General features: G+C 38.3%; 2 protein-coding genes across 2 annotated transcripts; both read left to right on the top strand.

Moving 5' to 3' along the window:
• Window positions 1–11132: 11132 nt before the first annotated feature.
• Window positions 11133–12779, top strand: LOC139709685 (ileal sodium/bile acid cotransporter-like). Its single transcript, XM_071621641.1, has one exon. It carries the CDS (start codon window positions 11133–11135, stop codon window positions 12777–12779), a length of 1647 nt encoding a protein of 548 aa, XP_071477742.1.
• Window positions 12780–18897: 6118 nt separating this feature from the next.
• Window positions 18898–22517, top strand: LOC139709684 (sodium-dependent organic anion transporter-like). The gene is made up of 5 exons (XM_071621640.1): window positions 18898–19480; window positions 19747–20038; window positions 20755–20869; window positions 21473–21732; window positions 22328–22517. Exons 1-5 carry the CDS (start codon window positions 18898–18900, stop codon window positions 22515–22517), a joined length of 1440 nt encoding a protein of 479 aa, XP_071477741.1.
• Window positions 22518–24438: the final 1921 nt, after the last annotated feature.

Genomic DNA, 24438 nt, shown 5'->3' with positions numbered 1-24438 from the left:
CTGGATGAGAAGACTACTGCAGTGTACGATGTCACATGCGTACAACAATATAAGGAAAATATAAAGAGAATTTCACAAAATTTCATCTTTTGAAAAAAGTGCACATTCCCTTGACTCGTTACTGACATATATGTCATGGATAATATTATTCCCCCTACCTTTAGAAAGAGGCAAGTCAAATACTCTTTTATTATGCGAAAAAAATGAAAATATGTTGAATTTTCTTTACATTTTCTTTATACTGTTGTACGCATATGACTCACAAGCTGTAGTAGTCTCCTCATCCAGCGGTTCCAACACAAAAATTTTAAAAATTCATAACTTTTGCATCGATTGTCCAATTTTCCTCAAACTTTCACTGATGTGTTCTACTAATATTGTTGCATTCTCTCAATCCTTATGTTTATGAAGGTGAACTTGTCCTTTAAATGACTGAAATTGGTCACAGTCAGATATGCGAATGTGATGAGATAACATATTGCATTCAAATCTTGCAAATCTGAATTTCCTTCTTAATAAATAATATTGTAAACTGAATCAATAAATGATCACATGTAGTAATATTATTACCTGAAATGTTATGGACATATTATCACATGAATTTGTATGATACATGACCATGTATTATATAAAAATTTGGTGTCATCCAATACTCCAAAGCATTCTTATTTTGTGTTTGACTGTGATGTAACTTTCACTGATCTATTTGCTTGACCTAAACACAGCTCTTTAGCACTGGGCCGATGGCCCGGGTCCACTAAAGATTGAAGTCGAGCTACCAAATTTCCAAAAAGAGTATTTTTTGGTAGCCTGATCAGGCAGCTAAAATATTGAAATGAAGTTTTATGTTTCCTTCTGTTTTTTGCCACTCTTTATTCTTTCAGGTCACCAAACTTTCATATTCAGTGATGTGTTGTCAGCACCAGCACCAGAGTGAGAGAAAAAGAATTAACATACATTGGGAAAAGTGTTAGTGGCGAGCTCTGATATTTATTTTTCTTTGATGTGTGTGTGTGTGTGTGTGTGTGTGTGTGTGTGTGTGTGTGTGTGTGTGTGTGTGTGTGTGTGTGTGTGTGTGTGTGTGTGTGTTTGTGTGTGTTTGTTTGTTTGCTTGCTTGCTTGTTTAACGTATTCAGAAGCGGCGTTTGGTCAACCTTATGCGATAGCCCGCAGAGCCATTCCATCAAAGTCGGCACATTTTTTTTTTTTTTCTCCATGAGGGGACTGCATTCTACAAGCTCTGCTTTTTAGCAGTTCCCTTCATTTCCAGCAGTATTGTTTATGCATTTACCACAGTGACGTAACAGTTATTTGTATCTCTGTTGATAATTTACCTGTATCTCTTCTACAACGTTACCCTTTTCATCGCATTGTGGTACTGATTTCCTGACGTCTGTGTATACGAGCGTTTCATTGTATTTCTGTAATTATTTGTTTGTTGGAAGTGAAATAAATCAACTTGAACTTGAACATGCCGAGTTTTCTGAAGTGTCGTTGTGCATGATGTATTGAGTGGCAACAGAGACTGTGTATAGTATAGCCATGATGAAACGGTAAACAAGCATAACAATTTGTGGTGCAAGCGTGATAACATCGAAATGTTAAAGCTTTTCAAATTAACTGGCGTCCTGTTGGTTTCGAGGTATTGACCAATGATGTGCAGAGCGGTCTTTGGGAGGGCGGTGGAAAGTGTGATCCTCACTACACTCACGAGGCAATAACAGTACACTGGCGGGGGTAAAGTTCACCCAGGGATATTCCTAGCTATTAAACGTATGATGTCGTTAAGCCAAGAATCGGAAGGGTGTGAACCTATGGCACAAAGTCTAAAAAGCTAACGTTCGACCAATCCTCACCCCCAGTGGATTCTCAATAACTGGCACCGAGCCAAAACTGGCAAAACTTGTTTATTTGTGTGTTTTTTGTCCTTTGTTAGCGCACTGGTCGCTTGTGTGCCTCCGATAGCGATATGTTGAAAAGAATGAATGGTTTTCTGTAAATATTTAAGAGGGCCCTGATTCAGCAATTAAATTCTCCCGCATCTCTGCGCGAATTCATGGTATCTTATGCCCCTATACCAATCTTCGGGGTGAAGCGTTTTGTGTAAGATACCTCCCAAGAATGTCAACTCAGGGTCACGTCAGAAAGGAATTCAAGATTGAATGATCGCACAATGCATTCAGCCAACCTGTAAAAAGAGAATACATATAAGAAATATATATATATATATATATATATATATATATATATATATATATGGTAACTGTAATATTGTGAACCTCCAATGAATCGCCATTCACTCTCTTAGCTATATGCAGCACGACACTGAACACGGCAATAATCAATGTTAAATAATTTCTTCAAGCATAATCAGACCATTTACCTGTGGCTTGCTGTCGTGCTGATTTTGTGTTTGTGTGTGTTTGTGTGTGTGTGTGTGTGTGTGTGTGTGTGTGTGTGTGTGTGTAAAAAGGCAAAAAGGATTTTGGCTTGATAAGGTTAATCAAGATAGCTTTTTCTGAGAGATATGCAGAATTTCATGTCATTTTTCTTACATAAACATGGTATGATCTGTGAAAAAAATATATTGTACTGTATGCTGGAAAAATTATTTACTCATTTCATTTTATTTATTTTCATATTTCTCAATGAATTATAAAAAATACATCAAATGTAACAACATTGAATAATACATGATACCCAGCTAGGAGACACTGTAAACATATAACACATAATGGTCGATCCATAAAAGTTAGAATATGGGAATGAATACTAAAGAAATATAAGGAACCCACTAAAAAACAAGCTTGTGGAGCGTAGGTCCCAATTCTTAAATTCGCGCTACAGATTGAGATGAGGAGCACGGGTACAACAGATGACCGAAACATAGAGAAAGAAATGAAAAAAATACCAACAAATATACAGGGAAATTGCAAGTTCTTCTTTTTTAGCAGCACAAGAGAGAAGAATACAGCTGCTTGTTTTGTTTTTGTTCATATTAATTTTGTTGTTAACATGGACCTGATATTGAATGAAATTCAAATAAAGAATATCATTAGAAACGTGTGTGTGTGTGTGTGTGTGTGTGTGTGTGTTCAATAAAGATGGTGCAGACTTTCAATCCACAAGAGATGGCATGATAATCTACATACCTTATCATTTTGAGTAATTGCCTCAACTAAGAACTCCCGTCCAAATTTTCGTGGATTTTCTTGGAGTTTAACTCTCCCTCTCTTTTCATTAAGAAATTTCTTTACTCCAGACCTTAATTTTTTTTCGCATGCATGCTGCTGACAAAAACAATTTTGCTAGTAAAACATTCTCCTGGCAAAGGTCGTCTTCCCTGAATGAAATCACACACACACACACACACACACACACACACACATACACACAAATGAACGTAATATGATATGTCACATGTATTTAATCAATAAGGACTGTCTACTCAATTTTCTGGAAACGATTCTAAAATTCAAAAGGTAATTCATTTCTTTTTGTTTTACTTTCCAATGTGCTTATATACATGAACGATTGTCTTGTTGAAGGTCGTGTGAGGAGGAACCCAGCAGCGCACTGTTGGTAGCGTTAGCATGGAAAGACAAAGGTATACATGGTATATCAACCACGATAATGTATCAAATTTTTGTGTTTTATTCCTCACAAGAACGCTCGTTTGAATGCATACGTATAGACATATATACAAAGACAAGTCCTATGCTGGAAAATAAAGACGCAAATGTACTCACACAAAAAGAAAAAGAAAAAGAAATGTTCTGTCGCATTGTCACCATTGATAGTTGAAGAGCTCACAACGACTGAAATCCCTAGATCAATTCTTTGGGTTTCATTCCTCATAAGAGGGTTCGTTTGAATGTATACGTAGACAATTATACAAAGACATATTTATGTCGTCTGCTGGAAAATACACACGCAAATGTACTCACAAAAAAAGGAAAAAACATGTTCTATCGCATTTTTACCGTTGATGGTTGAAGAGTTCACAGACACTCAAATACTTCGGGATCAAATCTTTGGGTTTCATTCCTCAAAAGAGGGTTCGTTTGAATGTATAGGTAGACAATTATACTAAGACATGTTTATGTCGTCTGCTGGAAAATACAGACGCAAATGTACTCACAAAAACGAAAAAAAAAATGTTCTATCTCATTTTTCACCATTGATAGTTGAAGAGTTCACAAAGACACATGTTTACCTCCTTTCTTCACCCATTCTCTCCCTCTGCCCTTCTTTCTATCCATCCCTCCATTCCTCTCCATCTCTCATTCCCAGCCTGTGGCTCTCTGTGCCATCTCGTCACTTTCTTGACACTCTTAGCAAACATCGCGGGGCTTTCAAACGCAAACTGTGATCTTCCTTTCTCATCCTCCATTGTTGTGCCATGTTTATTCACAGAATACAGCGCACACCTCTAAATAGTATTACGTGTGCAGCCTTCGATTGCAAGTGCTATTTATTACAGGGACACCCACGGTGCGTGGTGTATAAGGTGTGTATAGAATGGGAAGTTCGTTTTATAGCTTTCAACCAGCCAATAACTTCTCATCTCATTAACTGGCCCGCTTTTTTCTTTCTGTTTCATATTATTTAAAGTGGTTGCGCGCTCGATGATTCAAGGCGGATGTTTCCACATGAGCACCTCCGTAAGTGGTGCGCAGACCAGTTTAAAGTTTAAAAAGCCCGATGCCACAGGGCTATCGAGAGACACATTCTATCCTCAGGTGTGCACAGGCGGGATCTGAGAGTTAGGACCTCGACCTCCAGGTTGGAAGAAATAGAGGAACAGAGGACAAACTAGTCAAAGTGGGTGAGTTTGTCGTGAATCAATATCTTCCCTTTTTTCCATTGTTATACACATGATGTATATATGCATTGATCAGCCGGTATGTTTGTCTTTCACAATCATACATTTCAACATTTCGAATATTCTCCTCCATATCTACTGGCATAATAGCTTTCTGCCTTTCAAACATGAGCCTCCCCCCCACCCTCCCCCCCCCCCCCTAACAAAAAGAGGAAAAAAAGGAACAACAAAAATGGAAGTCTTTAACTGATGCGTCAACTGTTGGTTTGTTTTGGTTTTGTTCACATAATAATCCTCACACATTTCCCTTATACTTTTCGTAATGTCTGACAACGACCCGTCGTAAAAAGAATCTCTCACAATTTGAAAACAAAGAATGCCGGGTAAAAATAATGTATTGCAGTACAAAATGTAATTGTTACCACGATGTTTATGATAACGATTTTAGTTCAAATTTATATAGCGTCTAAATGCGTACCAGATCTGAGATAGAAACATGGCCCTCGATCCTATTCATATCTCTTAAATTTGCGAGCAAAATTTGAACGGTGTGGACAATTATTAAGTGAACAAAGTCTTTCAATAATTGAGGTGAAAAATAACTTTGTTCACGGCTGACGAAATGAATTCACGTCTGTTTATCGTACAAGATATAGCTCTAAAGATCTTGATCTATCAAAGTTCCTTGCGCGGCAGCAGAAGAATTCAAGAAATATAATACTTTATGTAACTGCATTATGGGCGTTTTCAATAGCGTAATTAACGATTCTTGCCGATGAATTTCATCGAAATGGCCCTCGCCGTTGAGTCGTCACATTCAACATTAAATCTGATTTTTTTTTTTTTTTTGCACGCAGTGTCCTTCCGAATGTAATTTAAGCTGTACGATATTTTTGAAGGCAATGATTATAGACAGGTCATAGAACATAATAGTTGCTCTTGGTCATTTATCAAGGCCGACATCATTAACATCAGGAGTGTATAAAGAAAATATTTAACATCAAGTATGCCTTCATTTTTGTTGTTGGTTTAGGAGTTTATCTTGGTCTGATGTGACGCTTCTGTAGACATTTTTGGGAGCAAAAAACTGCGAGGTGAATAACACATGCCATGAATAGAAAGCCATTCTCTGTATACGTTTTCGGCTCCTGACAAAGGTTCCAAAGTTCATGAGAACTTCAAAAGACATGGCAGAAGTAGAGTCGCATAATATGGCATAGAGTGCATTCGCAGTCACCTCTTATAGTAATGTATTGTATATGAGCAATTTTACACATAATAACAAACAGCGCATCAAGCGAACATAATTGTCTTAAGGGAAAAACACTTAAGATCTCCAGTCTTCAGTCTTTGTTTATTTACGGCCCTTCTTTCTCTTATCTTATTTCAAAAGTCTAATTCATGACGAATCGATTTTATGCTCTGAACTGCTTGGTTTGAGAGTTTTGTTTGCGCGTTTACCAGAGTTTTGAAACCCTCTTTTCAACAACAACAACAATAATAATAATAACAATGAATACAACACTTGCAATGCACCATCAATCTAATGACCTATGCGGCGCAGAGGGATGAAAATTGAGAATATTGAGAATTGCATACCGTTAAGGGAGAGATATATCTATAGATATATCCAACAAAATATATTCAATCAAAACATGATGCAAACATCTTGCAGAAAGAATTCAAGATTCATTCATTCACTTATTTTTTCCCCGGTGAGCAGGTAAATAAGATAAACAGGTATGTCGGGCACAATGATATATTTACGTCCGAGTACCCTGCCAATTTATCTCAGAACGGCAACGACCAACATACATTCGTGTAAAACAGTGATACATGTCATCTGTGCAGTAATAAATATGAAGCACACCCAGTATCAATTATGTATTACTCTTTACGAAAGATACCCTATCTGACCCGTCTTGTTCTTGTTCCTCGACCGTCCGACGCCATTAGAAATACATGTACGAGACTCCATGTGTTATAGTCGCTAGTGTCATGCATTCTAGGAACAACAGTTCTTCAAAATATCATGTTATTGCGTACCTTAATCCTATTCAGTGGGTAACGACTGATAAGCTGAAAAAACTACGCACGCGCATATAGGCCTACATCCACACAAGCGCGCACACACGAAAAGGGTTCCACTCAAATCAATCGTCACATGGATTCACATTTGACTTCTTTACAAAATGCTTTAAATTGTATTACTGTAGGTGGTCCAGTGTAGAACTTTTAGCTGAAGTGCGCTCGCATGAAATGTCGTTCATTCTATTGGTGATTCATTAATTGCCTCTCATTCTATGCCATCTTCACGTAGTAGCTACCACACGCAAATTCCAGGATGGCGTAGGTAGCATCTGAACGCAGCTTTTAAGATCAATTGAAAACTTTAAATTGAGATTCCTACTGAAATCATTCGATTTGGTTGCTGCATTAGATAAAGATTTGTAAAATTAAAGGTTTCAGTCAACAGAATCAATACAAACAGCTAATGATCAGTGATACAAATTCATAAACATGAACTGTCAATTAAGGTTCCTCGGCAGAGACTTTGAGCTTGTCTATCATCAAGCTGTACCGTATACCTATCTTAAAAATGAAAGACTGAAAAATGTGGGGTTTTTTTCTGACGGCAACCAACACCCATGCATGATGAAAAAGAGTTAATGAAATATATCATCTTACATATCATTTTCGTCACTAAGGTTTGATATAAAAGTTTTGTTCTTGGCTCAACATGCTCATTGCACACAGCATGTATAACAGTGAAATTTGGAAAGTTCAGTAGGGCACTTTGATTTCCTCGTGTTTGTCCTCACAAAAACCTACTTATTTTGCGTCCAATTGGCAATCGTGAATCATTTCACCATTTCTTAACATAAAAGAGTAATAAAATCGCATAGAGAGAGGGGGCTGTATAACTATAACGACTTCGCGAGAAAGCGTCAAATTCAGTCTCGGCGAAGCCGCGAATAACTAAAAAGAAGAGCGAGCGCTTTCAAAGATGTAAACAATGGACAACCAAACTCGGTAAGTTGATAAAAACTAGTTGTGGTTATATACTTTAACGCCCTCTCAATCTTCTTTCTTTCTTTTCATCATCATTTGAATGAATTCTGAGCTTGTTTTATTCCAAGTGGTCCCTCATGGATTAGGGTAGAGCGCATCAACCCATATGACACATTTCAGTATTTCCAACGGATTTCAGACTAACCGCTTTTGTCCAACTCGTGTGGGTTGCCATTCATCAGTGACGATTGTTCACCTTCATTCTCTCCCCTGTACGCGTTCTAATAGGTCACAATGAAGGAAAAAGGCACAATAGAGCTGTACTGATGACGTAATAATACAGAAGCCATTGTGCCCTTGTGAATGCCTGAATTACCTTGCACAAGTAATACTTTCTTGTACTCAACTCTGTACGCCTCCTCAAGGTCTGCTGTAACGTAATGTCCCCTTGATTGACTGATTTTGCCAGTGCTATATTCATTTCTGCTTGTCTATACTTTCTCTTTTTACACTTTATTTCCATTCCACTACCAAATTGTAACATATCCTTTCCATCGGTGTATGCGTATAATTATAACAACAGTTCAAGAACTGTACTGGCTGCATAATTTCAGATACACCACTGTTCCAATCTCCTGTAGGCTTAGTCGACTGTTTTCATGGCATTTGCATTCTCTGTTGTTTGTTTTTTCGCCCACTGGGATCTATTTTCCTCTATGCCATATATACAATATTCATCAACACAAATACATAACTGTAATATTTCAACAAAGAAGCACTTTGTAACATTGAATCTTAATGAACTGTCATGTGCATTCAATGAACTGAGGTGTCAAGAAACAATCATAACAAAGTAACATTTCAAAAAACAAGTGTCTGAGCAAAACCCACTTTCTCTGATACACGCTTGCAGATTACAATTATTTCTTGCAATAAACTTTTCCATCGTTTTGATACTCCCTATAATAATATCCTCGAAGGAAAGACAGCGTGGAACTATCATCCTTCGTTTACAGTCATGAATTCCTTTCGAAGAATCATAGTATAGGAACAGATTTTAATGCCGAATCAAATGACACAAAAACGCTCGATATAGATTCTTGGTTTTCCGCCGTGAATACAATTCCTTATATCCACATATTGGCACTCGATCACTATTGATGCTAGTAATTACATCGTCGTTTAAATTATCTTTCTTTTCTTTCTATTAATCGATCTAATGCTATTCAACTTCTTTATTATATTTGAATATGAATTCAAAGAATTTCTATTCAATGATTTATCCTAAAACCACCTTGAATCGATTCTGATGTATACTCTTATGCTGGTCCACGGAAATGACCCCTTTCCTTTCCTCGAGTTGTATTAATTAAGATGCCTTTTAAGTAAACCTTCAAGTATAAATCTATTTTTTTCCGTGTATATTCAGGTGTGTATGTGTGTGCGTATGTGCATGGGAGGGGTCCGCTGAAAATGCTGAAAGGTTTATCATAAGGTTTGCCTCCTGTCCTGTGAAGGTTTGTTTTTATGTGTATATAACATGTGCGTCTGTGTGCGTGTGTTTGTTTATTTATGTGTAAGCATGTTTTTTAGTGTTTATTAATTTCTCTTTCAATTCCCTTAAAAAAGGAAAGAATATGTTTCACCACCTGCAACGTACCGCGTACTACTGGAACGAGCCAATCACGGTGTAACAGATCTCAACTAATTTTGCTACGAATGAGAAATTGGCGTATTTTGATACATTCAACACAATTGACGGTGGGCTGAACCTTTTATTTCTCTTTTTAATACACGATGAATACTCATGATATCCCTTCCCATTCATTGAATGTCATTGTGAAATTCTTTCTTTACTCTGTTCGTGTCGGAATTTGCGAATCATCAGGAATGTTTGTTCTTCCGCAATGAAACTTGGAAAACTGAAAAAATAGCCCCAATTGACACTTTTTGATTATATTGATGAATTTTAACAAAAAAGTGAATAAGATGCAAAATGCGACTTTCGTTCTTATGAGTGCCTTATATTTCCCAGAAGTTATGCATGGGTAATATAAATTCTGGGGGACGACGCTAACTCTATATCATATAGTTACTGACAATTTGTCCGTTTAAGAATGATATGCGGTCTGCGATATAGTGCCTTGGTAAGATGCCAGCCTTGATGCTACAATCTTCCCGGCGAGCCCAGAAAACAACAACAAACAAAAACAGTAAGAGTCCGAGACACGGTTCGAGGATTTCAGAGAAAAAAAAATCGTCAGCCCCTTTTGAACAAAACATCAAGAGGCATGTATTATTGCTTCTATTTCCTTCTCCCTTTCTACGGCAAGCACATTTTCACAATAGCATTCCGTGGGGCTAAGCCGCCAATGGAACAGCCCAAATACCTACATCCCACCGCACTATGAGCGTAGCATATCCTGCTTCTGAACGGTGGTTAAGAGTTCGTTTGGAGGGATTCACCCGATGAAAACTGCCTCTTTCACTGGCTCTAAAACCTACGAGTTTCAGCAGTTATCGATCCGAGATACTTCAGTGAGGATTTGCACCGTGTGTAACCATCCTCAGCCTTGCGTTTTGTGTGGTACATTTTCAGTCATCGTCGTATAGGACTAAAATATACACGTGCACGAAGCAGACACTGGATAAATACATGCTATACGACGAATATAATGACCTATAGGTGGCAAACAGGTGTGCAACGTACTCGACTGTGGGTTAGTTGTTATACTTTTTCTGATTACCAGAGTTTTTCGCACGCGTGGATATAGAATTTATTGTGACCTGGTAAATGTTATCCTGGATATCACGCAAAGGAACAGTTAACACTCTTTCATTCATTTCCAGTCCACAAGGATGTGTGTGAAATTTGTGTACGTTTCCCATTGGCACAGGAAGAGTTAATAAAACTGTAGACTATCTTCGCATCGTAGCTTCTCACAGGCGCTTAAATGAGTATTGCTCGACAGGATTCAGAGGACCTGCGCATGGTAGATGTTACTGATTGATGCATGGAGAAAGATTGAAGCACAATTTGATTCATCGAAAAAATAACAACTGTGTACTTATATTGTCTTCTACTTGGAGATTACTGGACCGAACGAAGGAGAGCTACAGCAGTGAAGCATGAATGACAGGACTTTGTCTGCGTCATAATCAATCATTCATTTGATAGGAAACGACTTTTTTAGTATTGTCGGACGAGACAAGTCTTTGATGTCGTCTGTTTCCTATTTTAATGACAATCTACCTAGCTGTTGATGGACGCAATCATCCAAACATCATGAATTCGATGCAGGTAAATCTTGGTACGATAATGCTTCTTGTGCTAGCGGGGGTCAGTTCTGCCGAATTTAACTACACAACTCTGCCAAAAGACTTCTTGTTGATTTCAAATGGAAAAGTCGACACATTGCAGGTGAATCTGACAGGAGTGACGCAGCCGCTAACTGTTGAAGTTTCCAGCAGTAATACACGTATATTTACCTTGGATCAGGATGTTTTCGAACTAGATGTGGTGGCTTTGCAGACTATAGCGATTCCCGTTCGGGGAATTTCCCTTGGTATCGATGCCATTCAATTTACAGTACGTGGGAGCACTGGCTTGATCGATCCAAGATTCGATATTCAGCCCTTCGTCGTGAAAGTGAAGCGAAATGCCGGCCCCATAAACACCATCTTTACATACGTGCTGTTGATCTGGCTTATGGTAAGCTATGTTACCATGGGCGTGAAGCTGGAATGGAACCTGATACGGGGAAAGCTAAAAAGACCATTTGGCGTCGCTATCGGAGCCCTTTGCCAGTTCATCATCATGCCCGGCTGTGCGGCTCTCTTGGCCAGGGCCTTAAGACTCGACGCCCCTACGGCTGTGGCATTGATTATCGTGGGTTCATGTCCCGGAGGATGGTTAAGTAATGTCTTCACGCTCCTTCTCGACTGCGATCTCATATTGAGTCTGACGATGACTTTTTGCTCCACCGTGATCGCCCTAGGACTCATGCCACTAAATCTTTTCATCTACGCCAGACCTTACACCAGCGGTAATAGCAGCATCCGTATACCTTTCCTCCAGATTTTCCTTCAGCTCATCACCCTGGTCGTTCCACTCTCAATCGGCACTTACGTCGCCCATCGTTACCCTAAGGCTGCAAAGTGGTTCCGTCGCCTGCTCAAACCCTTGGCTTTCATTCTCATCGTTCTTGGTTTTGCTGCAGGTTTGTGGGCAAACTACTACGCATTCGCATCTCCGGTCGAAGTCTATCTTTGCGCCATCCTTCTGCCAGTAATCGGAGCTGTCCTCGGTCTGCTTGTTTCAAAAATGACTTGTCTCTCAAACCACTCCGCCATCACAATCTGCATAGAAACAGGTGCTCAGAACGCCCTCCTGGCAACCTCTGTCATTGCTCTGTCGCTTCCGCAACCCGAAGCCGACCTTATGACTAGGGTCCCGGTATTATTCGTCGTTATGACATTTGTTTTTCTACTCACCATGACCGGCATCTACGTCATCATGAAGCGATATCCTGGTCGATACGAATTGCCCGAACACGAAGAAAACGGCAAAGACGTAGCCGTCAATGGAGTCGAGGCTACTACTAAATCTTCAGGAGGCGCCATCACCAGTTTGTCGGCCAGGATCCAGGGAATAGGTCCGGCGAAACTTCAGACTAAATCTCAGAGAAAAAAAGGAGCTCCGCCGAAGGGAATGTTTTCGAAGTCTACGCAGGTCGATTTCGAAGAGGTGCGACGGTCTAACCGGGATGTTTCGTTGGTCAATTACGGTTTCGTTGCCGACTCGGGTAGATCCAACATACGACGATCTGACATTGTAAGACAGATGCGATCAAGTCAGTCGTCTATTGGTACTTTTGACTCCTTGGGAAGACCAGACGGTGTCGATGTTAGAAACCCAGCTGCGAGGCAGGTTTATTTATGAGGACGTATACATGAGCATGACAGTGTGGAGCTTACGCCTTTACACTAATGACTCTTTGAACCAACATAATTGAGAAACTCCAATCTCATTTGCAGCTGATATCATCAATATAGCCGTGTTTCTGCAGATGATGCGCGTTTAGTGTGCATGTCTTTTTCATTGTCTCATCTCGTCATTCGTTTGTAGCAGGTTTAAAGCAAGATAAATCCATTTAAATGTGAGATCTATGCCATGCTTTCGGAAGATAAAACTTTTAGACAAAGAAATGAGTCTGATGTCATTTGGTTCATGTACATCTGATATTTAGTACAACCTGCGTGCTTTGTATACTCTCACCATTCGCTTGCTCACGAGTTTTGAAAAAGTAACATGTATAACTTAACCATTTTTTCTTTTTCCTTTCACCTAAGTACTGTGAATATATCTCTGATAATTTTTTATATGATTACTCATCAAGTAATTTTGTTTTGTCACGATATATTTCAAATCTATAACTGGATAATTAGGTGTGAAGTTCATATGGCTCTATTGATATTTTGTACATGCCCTCACGTGAAATGTGTAGATTACCGCGTACGTTTTACTAAAGAAGCAGTTCACTGTCACTGGTGTTGGTATTTATGCTGATACTTCTACTTCGCAAACAGTGACTTACATTATTTTTTTTTTTCAGGACGAATACTCAACAAATATTTCTTGTATACTGAGTCTACGAGACAGTAATAGGCAGTCTCAGTCAGAGAATACAGCTGTACTTCTTTATGGGTTATGATAACAAAGTCGTGATTGGTTGTCAAGTCACAGTGAGCTGTGTGACAATGAGTTGGACGGTCAGCATATCCGAATCAAAGAGAATTAAATATTTTACATAACGTTTGGTTTCGCTTAACTAAATAGAATAGCATATGGTATCTTTACGCAGCGTGAGGCTTCATCTAAACCAGACTTGCGATAAGAAAGGTATATGGAATTGTACAAGTTTACATGAATGCACATCTCATTCGAATGATATTATTTGTCTCAAGCACAACCATTCTTTTGGATTTTTGGCAAATGATGATAAAGCAGCTGTGTTTCATTTCATTTCATTTCACTTCATTTGTTTTCAATGCCAACAAAGAAACGTGTACAAAACATACCATGCCCCCCCCCACAAAAACAAAACAAAACATATCAAAACAAAACAAAACAAAACGAAGCAATGTACGGATTCTACATTGCTCGAAACAATGATATAAATGCATAACAATGCATGATATTTATTAAAAAACTGTTGAAAATGTTGAAAATGGAGGGGAAGCTAAAAAGTTCCATTTCTCCCTAACATGAAATTTTTGCGAGATCATCACCAGCCTACAATAATTCAATCCAAAAGCTGCAATTTATTCTTATTATTGTAAGTAAAAATAAAGGAAATTTTATCATCAAACTCTGTGTACAGGTTAACAGGTCAATGGTAGACAAGTGAGATGATGATTTTTATGTAATCTGTTAATTCTGACTATTCTTCATAAGACCATAAATAATTTGTCTATCAGAGGATGGAACTAAGTGAGCATACTATCACTGAAAGTAACTGATCTGTCAGACATCCTTTATTGTCAACCATAATTCTCATCTTTAACTCTCTAATTCAACGCAGCTTCGCCAACAGATACTGTACATATAAAACTTGGAAATATAGTACCTAGCAATGTATATATAAATCTTTCCTTTTGTGACCATTAAAGGTTTAACTTATGAATATAATTCTATTCTGTCGTACAAATTTTTGTGCACTACTACTTTATCAGAATGTTTAAGATTGTCGCTCATTCTCAAACATGATGACCGGCACATTACAAGCATATTCCAGCTACGCCGATGATTTAGAATACGAATTACTGATGCAATCTCAATAAATAATAGAACCATGTCAATAGATAACATAAAATCAAGAAAAGGTAATATTTTTATTACTTTTTCAATTTTATGAACTTTTTATGTTTTAATGAAACATTATCATTTGTCGCAATGGCATTTGTATGATTAATGATACAATGGTATAATCTATATATTTTCCCACACACAAACCATCATTAAATTAAATGTAATTATGAGCGATGAATTCAATCACTTTCCGTTAAATTACATAAGAGCAGTCCATTACTTATTGAGAAAAAGCACCGTTTTCAACACCACCTTCTCAAAGAAAAAAAATGAGATAGTTAAGAGGCGATGATGAAATCATCTCATTTATTTCACATTTGAGATTGCGATCAATCTCACTGCTCCATGACAACTTGGAGACCTTTAGAAAGTTTATAACTTTCATTCAGATTGACAGATTTTTATGACTCTGCAAAGATAGCATACTGTGTAGCTGATCTACTTTGGTTATTCATAGTCAAGTCAAACTTGGGGAGTTATTTTACTATAGTAAGTTCTAGGAAACACAATAAAAGTCACATCGACGTTGTATAGTCTGTGCACAAGTAGTACAATCATCAATCGTCAGCCAAAATTTACTTTATTTGACGATATGTATCTTAAGATAACATTATGTATACAGAAATAAAGCATTTTTGTGTGTAGCATGATTTCTAAGCCGATATATCTTTTCTTTGTATTATGGGACCACCATCCTTTAGTTAGAATCTGTTTTATGGTGGCGGTTATTTGAATAATTTTTCTCTCCCTTCGCTGTAATGTGGAAGCTCCCTTGTGATTTTGGACTGTGGTCACCATGGCAACCGATGTTACGAAAGTGGCAATTCCTGAATTGTTTTGTATCGTCTGCTTCACTTTGGTTATGGATTATTCTCTCTCTATTTGTTACGGAACGTGAAAGATAAAAATGAAATTATACCAAACTGACCCAAAACCAAACCAAAGCTATAACCAATCATTCCTGATCGGAGGGTCTTGCTCAGTGCATGACAGTGAGATTACAATGACAGAAAAGAGTTTGCGTACGTCATGAAAAATTCTAGATCAAAATGCTTCGAATGAAAATAGGGAACGTAATGATTATAAATAATATAAAACACGCTTAAAATTGACAACGGAGACAGTCTTGAACAAGACAATAGTATGCAAATTTGTGTGTGTGTTTGTGTTTGTCTGTGTCTGTGTGAAAAAAGAAAATCTTACGAGGTCATAGGCTAATTACTGATGAACACATCAGACACTAGAATATCTTTTGCTCATACAGCGCATGACTGTTTACAGAAACTGAGTAAGTAAATATTTGACGCAGACGCCGAAAATTATGTGATAATAATGATGCACTAATTCAGCGGGGGATGGGGTGGGGGGGGGGAAGGCGGGAGATGGGGTAGATACCGTCTTCCTAAATTACAAGCAAACCTAATGAATTGCTTGTTTTTGATTTGATAAGCAACACATTTTTAAGTAGGCCTATATTTCATCTGTTCTGCTGAAATCATCTATCCTTAAATCAACTGGGAAATAACATATTATGACGTTGACGTTATACTAAAAGCCGACTATTGAAAGGGCCGACTTTCATAACCCTACTGTCGATCACAATTGTTGACACAATATCCTGAAATAGCACATCGGCAAAACGTGTGATCATCGTTTTGATGCTGAAATTAATTTAGAACATGCAGTCCTTGCGACCAAAATTAGATATGACGCAAGACACCTTGAAAATAACGAATGTGCCAAACATGATTACGTAATGCTTGGAAAAAATCAAATAGGGCGTGTTTGACATGTTCACAGCGCCTTTGATTACATTTGAAATGAGAATCAACATTATGATCTCAGTCTAGACCGCATCAAACCGATGGCAGACGAAACTGTCCTCATGAATAAAGACAGAGTAAACAAATACATGTCTTTGTGCAAATTTACATAGTCCGTCATAAGCTGGCTAACACCTTTCGCCTATTTGCCGATACTTTCTCACAAAGATAATGAGTTGCCCTCAGTGGGAGCCATCGTAGCTCACAGGACAGACGTCATTTACACGGTCTTACCACGACGGCGTATCTTTCGTGCATTACAATGTATTTTGTACACGGACATCATGCAGATGGTACTCATGTATTACAATTTAATAGAGCCTACATAATACACCCACACACACACAGACACACACACACACACACACACACATATATATATATATATATATATATATATATATATATATATATTTTGTTTTAATCACGCCTTTATTCATAAACAAAACAAAGAACATGTTAACATGATATGCAAGGTCCATGGTCCTATTCTGGACACATGACAGGTAATGACAGACTTATCTAAAAATAGTGAGCAAGTTGTAATAAAGTTATATGTACAACAAATTTTGGTTAATTTTTTGACAAAACTACCAGATAATAATCTATTTGATCATATATATATGTACATATATATATATATATATATATAAATAAACATGTATATATATACATATATACTGTACATGTGTGTGTGTGTGTGTGTGTGTGTGTGTACGCGTTCATGTAAGCCTACAATGTATATGATGGATTGGGCAGTCGGAATGGCTTTTCATAAAAGGCACGTTTTTAAACTTTATTGAACTTTGAATTTTCCGTGGAGAGGTTTTACAGATTTATTTAACCATTAATACATCACAACGATGAAGGAATTCATTGCTACCTTGTCGACTGCCGAAACTGTCTCGTGTCGATAGCACTCATAAGGCGACGTATGAAAAATGAATATTGCAGGTCATTAAGACTTTCTTAAATGCTTAAAAATCATTCTTCGAACCTCAACTCTCATGCATTAGGCGTGAGGCCTCAGGGGTTCTTTGCCTTGCTTACACGGGTAAGGATGACGATTTTTTTTTCCTTCGGGTCTTACACACACACACACAAAAAACACCATGGATTTTCAGCCATCAAAAAGTCACATTTATGATCAATTTCTTAACTGTTTTAACTAGAATAAGTCAAATATTATCTTAAGCAAGCTCCAGATCGCACGATGTACAACTTAAAAATGCTACAGCTTCGTACTTAACATCGTTCCCATGGACACTCAAGAAGTAGGCGCAATGAGTGGGTCCCTGCGTCGTCCCTTCCCTCGGGCTGTTGGGCACGGACCGGACAGGTTCCGATGCGCCTAAAACAGAATGCAAAATTTGGCAGTCACAGCGCAATTTTTACATGTACATGCTCATCAGCCGAATAAAGCTTGCAATGTGTATGCGATAGTATTACCGTTGACCATGGAAGACAAAACTAAACGGCGGTATCATACATAGTACTTTTCTACACCTATACTGTTACTGATCAGAAGCCCATTAGTTTCTTACAAAGGCAATTGATTGCTTAAGGTTTGGACCTTTGTCAATGACTTATTAGAATCATCCCCCAACCCCCTAAAAAGTACACGCGAACTCATTATCTTCTTATCAATTCTAAATTCGCTGAAGCTTTGAATTATTTGTAATCACTGTGAAGAGTTCATGCAGAAAGACCTATACAATGTAGGCCGTGATAAATACTTGGCAGAGATTTTCGTTACCTATGGTCGGTCGGTCTATCACATATCCTCACTTTCTTCGTGGTAGGGGGAACGAAAGTTGCACCGAATGTCGGCAGAACGATCTGATTATTTCAATAACAATATCTCATAAGGCAGTTTGGCCTACACATAGACTGGTTCATCATAACCTGTCAGCAGCTATTAGTTCATATGACAGGAGAGTGTCAAACAAGAATGTGGGAAATCCCCGAATGCAATGACACCTTTCTGCCTATAACAAAAATGTCATGAGTTTGCAAGCATCCAGCATTCAGTTGGAAGCACGGAAATATAACAAGAACACATGTCTGTGCAATTGATCTTTAGTAGAATGTTAATAATCTTTTGCCGTCACTTATTCGGCTTGGCTCGAACGCACGACAAGCAGAGACTGTTTAAACATTCTCATCATTAATAATGTGTCTTACATGAAATGACAACATTTTTTAAATTTCAGTCTGGAAGGTCATAACATTTTAACATTCTTCGTAGTTTAGAAAGAACAGTACTTGATGCGTTATACAATTATATAACAATCATTTGTTAATGTTTGCTACCTGATGAAATATCTTTTTGTAACTTTTGCAGAAATATGGCTCCCCAAGGTGTGATGAGGACAGTCGTCATCCTGACATCGCTGATGGTCCTATTTTCGACCGTCCGCGGTCAATGCGGCACGTCAACCTCCGTCAACATCACCTACGCCGAGGATACCGTCTATGTGTACGAGGGCTCCGAAGCCAACGTGACCTTGTACGTCACAGAAGTCACGGAAAACGGAATTTTGACCATGCGTTCAGAAAAACCAAGGAACTTCGATCTGGTGGACACCGACTTCAGCGAAAACCTGACGACGGGGGACATCTATCCGCGCAACATTAGCGTGACCATCGCGGGGAAGTTTATTGACATCGGTGATCTGGAAATTCTGTTCACGCCCGAGGGGGGCCAGGACGCCCTGTCCGCCGGGTCTCAGACAGTTGGGGTCAGGCGTGTGCCTCGCCTCATTCAGGTGGTCTATATCTGGGTGATCCTCGCTTGGGTAGTTATCAGCTACATCTCTATGGGTGGCAGTATGGACCTCAAGGCGATTTGGGAGAAGGTCCGGCGTCCATGGGGTGTCCTCATCGGCATATTTTGTCAGTTCATTATTATGCCAGCTATGACCTACGCTATTGCCATCCTTGTCACAGGTAACACCTTCATCCTTTCTGTCTTTTAGTATGTCATTCCCAAAAATCTTTGGAAACAAGAATATACTGAAATATATTCTTTAATCAATGAATCCATTCTCATATGTCTGAGATTAGAAAACCTTTGACTTCTAGCCTTTTTTAACTTTAGAGAAACATAATGATTATCTTTACCTTCCGACATTACATGAACCTAACAATGGTCACTTCTATTATGAAAATAAGCTGTCAAGAGATTACAAGCAAATATTTTCCTGTCCCTACAGATGAGCCGACGGCGGCTATCGGTATCGTTCTCGTCGGCACCTGCCCAGGCGGCTGGCTCAGCAACATCTTCAGCGTCCTCCTCGACGTCGATTTCGTACTAAGTGTGACGATGACGTTCTTCTCCTCCATCATCGCCCTGGGAATGATGCCGCTGAACCTCTTTATCTACTCGACGCCGTTCACGCGGGGAGACTCTCGGCTGAGCACGCCATACGTCGAACTCGTCCAGCAGCTCGTTATCCTTGTGCTACCCGTGTTCATTGGCATCGCCTTATCCTACAAGTTTCCAAAGCAAGTCCAAACACCACTAATAAACTAAGCACTTAGCTTGCGAGAATGCATTTATATCTTCATTTCTGTATGCCTCCTAGATTTCGTAATAGACAAAGCGTAAAGTACATACATGCTATCTATGACATAGCACTTTTGAGGCAAAATAAAACAAACAGGTAAAACGTGCCATCGCATACTAGTATTGGACATTAATAACGTAGCGATGAAAGCCGTTAATTAAGATATAGTATGATGAATCTCAAGAGTTAGGTGATAATTTTTATAATCAATAGCACCGTCGAGATACACCACTAGATAGGTCTTCAAGACTTGAGATGTATGAGAGCAGTTATAATCTTCTACTCTCAGAAATATGCACGATGTTGATAGGCCCCCTTTTTGGATGAAGCCAGGTTCCCGCTATTGTAGATGGTATCTTGTAATTTTTACCTTATCCCATTTCATCGATGAGACGACACGACTTACATTCTTTTCCTCTGACACCAGAATGTAATTTCCTAGCTGCTACGCTTAAAACAATCCAAGTAAAAGCAAAACACCAAGTAGAACAACAACCCCACACAAATGAAAGAAATCACTTTAGTTACACATTTGGTTAAAGTTGTATACAGTGACGTCCTATCATTATGCATGGTAATTATAAAGTTTGCAACTTGATGTCCTCTATCTTTTAATCACTTCTAATGTCTACTCATCTCTATTTGTTCATAAAGGTTCAAGAAATTTTGCGCCAAGGTGATCAAACCGGTGTCAGCCCTCCTCATCATAGTCGGTCTCTCGCTCGGCATCCCAGCCGATCTCTACGCCTACACAACCTCGCCTCTCAGGGTGGGTCCAAACACTCAAGTCTTTATTCTGGACGGCTCACTACCAAATCTTTCATAGTTATTCAAGAAATTCCAATGATGTTAAAAACATACCAATGATATTATGTTCAGAAAGGAAGAAGCATTGTGTTGCCACCTTAACTGAAATGATGGAGATTGCGGGTATTTTCATTCTTTTGTCTACATAATCTGTCAATTTATATCTGTACATCTCTCTTTCTATGTTTCTGGTATTGGGTCATACTGTATATACATTATGAGAAGTCAAACCCAACTGCTTTCCTTTCTTACATGATGTATGTGACGTTAAACAAGGAAATGTAAATGCAACGGTAACTGTAAAGGTAAACCAATGCATGTGTTGTGACTTATGCTGCGACAAATTTAATGTCGACTGCTAACTTTCTGGAAAGCTTCGTCAGATATAGGCTCTCCCATCCCCACCTCACTTTAAAAAGACGGAACAGCAAACAGAGACACAATCGGGGAAACAATATACAATGTATATGAATATATACAAATAAGACAGATACTGAGTACCTGCAGAGTAAGACGAGTATAGAATACGGGGAGATCACCAAAACATTACTCTATCTCAATGCAGAACTGGATAGCGAGCATCATCACGCCTGCCTGTGGTGCCTTCTTCGGGCTTGCCTTCGCGCGGATCTTCGGCCGAAACGTGCGCACCTCAATCACCATCGCCCTGGAGACCGGTGTGCAAAACGCTCTCCTCGGCCGCACCATTGTGGCGCTATTCTACCCGCAACCCGAGGCCGACCTGATCGCACGAGTCCAGCTCACCGTTGTCCTGGTAACGCTCATCGAAGGCACTCTAGCATCCATCCTCTATTCATGTTTCAGGTATGACGTCAGGCGGTTTTCTTCATGAAAGAGATATCGAGACCCGTATACCATTATTTAAGTACAATGTATTTGTTGGGGTCATATCTTTTCAAAGTCATCATGAGCTAAAGCTCATTTATCTCTCTTATGATAATGTGCTCTGCTATCATTACCAATCTTTCTCTCTCCCTCCCTCTCTCCTTCTCTCTCTGGAACATCCTTTCAACATAAAATGTGTTATAATGCAAAATACGTACATTGTATGCCTAATTCAGTATACATTCGAGAAATCTAGCTTAGTCGTTAGTTTGTTTGTTTTTTTTTTAGCTTGTTTTGGGAATATCAACCTAGAATAAATTAAGAAAGATTGTCTATTGCAAACTATGTGTCATTGTATTCGCAATGGCATGAGTTATCGTAATGCTCGCCCGACTGATAATACTTTTTGTTCGCTTTGTTTGTTAATTATTTTCTCCATTTCACATTAAAAAAATACACAGAAATTATACATGAATAATCAAAGATTACGAAATAGATGGATTGCCCATTTCAGAATCATTATTCGAATGATTCTGTTCTTCCATGTATAAACAATCAGCAATCAATCTTTCAGGTACCTCGTGTGTCGTAGTTGTTGTGAGAAGATGATGGCGCCAGAGGAGGACGAGAAGCAGGAAGACGCCGCGGTGGCAGTCGATGATGTCGAACCAAAGATGAACTACGAGAGCAACGGGAATACCGGTCATCCGATGTCCGACACCCCTGGGACGGACAACCCGGGTTTCGAGCTCAAAGAAGCATGAGGAAATGTTGACAAATTGACTAGCTGGTCACCGCTCTCACGTTTGGCCATTCTGGTGTCCACTGACAAAACTCGCTAGTTTCTGAAGACTCTTAAAAAGTCCCGTACGCACTCATGTTGGCTAGTTGTGATGGAATGTAACTATTGCAGTATTGCAGTATTCAGTATATAATATGCAGATTCAGTATTGCAGCACCACAATCCTGGAACAGTCTCTCCCCAAATATCCAATCAGCAGTTAACAAAGATCAATGAAAAAATGTTGGAAACTTATTTGCTCCAAAATTTAGACCTCAATAATAGTTCGTACTGAATTAAACTGCTGGTGATCTAACAAGTTTAAGGTCACTGTTAATTTGTTTTGTTTTGTTTTGTCCTTTCTCTTTTTTGTTTTTCTTGTAAATATTGTCGATATCTTGCATTTTGTTAAAATTGTTTAAGCGCTTTGAGTCTGTATACAAAAGGCACTATGTAGATATTGGTTATTGTTATTATCATTATTATTATTATCATTATCATTATTATTATTATTATTATTATTATTGTTATCATTATTATTATTATTATCATTATTATTATTGTCATTACTATTATTATCATTATTATGGCAGCTGACATCCAACATTAGCAAGCCGTGAGTTTAAGCCCAGATTTTTAGAAAAACCAAAAAACAAAACATATTTCGCCAAATTGAACCATCAAAGCCAGTGAGAGTATCTTGAAAACTTGAACTGGTGTTTTCTTTATCACTGTTTTACGGATTCCACATTATTTTGTATGCGTGTGTCATACCAATCATAAGTTTGAATTGTTACCATGTGTGCTTGGGTTCAAGACTTTGTTTGAGTTGAATATAGTTTGTAAGACAGTCACTATTTGCTGAACGTTTCATCAGGTTAATTGTTGACCAATTTACCTTATTCAACGATAACTACGATATAATTCATAACCGGAAAATATGTAGATAGTGATGTGTGTGTATCTGTGTATTTGTGCTTGTTTCCTGATGTCTATGTACAATTTTTGTAGAAAAGAACGTCCAATGGCATTTTTTATACCATTAAGGTTTTTTATAACTGAGTAAACGCATCTATATCTCATTCTTGGTTTAAAAAAAAGTACCTTACTGTTACTCTACGTAGGACCTATGTTTAAAGTCGTCTTTATTACATACGTGTCAGCACCTTCATTTGTCAGAGAATAAATAAACAAGACTTTTTGTTGCACTTTATATAAAGGGCAACAGAGAAGTGTTGTTGTGTCTCATTACAGAGACCATCATTTTCAGGATACACAAAAAGCATTTCGATATGTTTTGCTCAGATTTGGGTTTTTGTATGTATTTGCTGCTTCACCCTCTAACACAAAGCGATCTGTTCGTTTGTTTGTTTGTTTTCAATCACATGACCTCCTTTGGGCTCTCATTGAATTGAATTGAATGCATCAATACCTTAAGAAGGAGGAGAACATTGATATGAATGGTCTTTCTTGTGTAGACTGATGGCATGATGCGTTCTAAATCGTACATGTGGTAACACCGGCCATTATTTTAAGAAATTATAGTTTATGAAATGATGGTTCACGAAATGCTGGGATTCGATTAAGTCCTCTTTACGTTATGACATCCTTGGACGATCCTTGGTTAATATTAGGACGCCAATTTACCTAGAGCTTCGAGTTGAATATTGTGAGATTTATTTGCTATGCCAACAGTTATGTCATAGTAGCATGTGTTAAGTAGAAACAAACGAAATCTTCCATTATCATCATGTTCATACGATTGTCAAATGCCTCTGTTGTAAAATATTACTGACGCATATATTGAAAATGTAGAGGTATGTAAAGTAAGTCGATTTTTTTTTACAATAATGACTTCATGAGGAAGAATTGTAATAAATTATATGATGAATGTTCATCTCAGT

This window comes from Diadema antillarum, unplaced genomic scaffold (assembly GCF_040938485.1).
Source record: "Diadema antillarum isolate AM-2024a unplaced genomic scaffold, OU_Dant_1.0 seq00001459_RagTag, whole genome shotgun sequence".
In the NCBI taxonomy this organism is placed as follows: Eukaryota; Metazoa; Echinodermata; class Echinoidea; order Diadematoida; family Diadematidae; genus Diadema; species Diadema antillarum.
Note: the sequence above shows the minus strand (reverse complement) of the source record. Positions and strands in the feature narration are given on the sequence as shown.

Excerpts from the sequence above, each read along its gene's own strand:
- LOC139709684 (XM_071621640.1), top strand. The coding sequence starts at position 18,898 with ATGAGGACAGTCGTCATCCTGACATCGCTGATGGTCCTATTTTCGACC. Across the intron at positions 20,039-20,754 it reads TTATCCTACAAGTTTCCAAA|GTTCAAGAAATTTTGCGCCA; the intron begins GCAAGTCCAAAC and ends TTGTTCATAAAG. Across the intron at positions 20,870-21,472 it reads ACACAACCTCGCCTCTCAGG|AACTGGATAGCGAGCATCAT; the intron begins GTGGGTCCAAAC and ends ATCTCAATGCAG.
- LOC139709685 (XM_071621641.1), top strand. The coding sequence starts at position 11,133 with ATGCAGGTAAATCTTGGTACGATAATGCTTCTTGTGCTAGCGGGGGTC.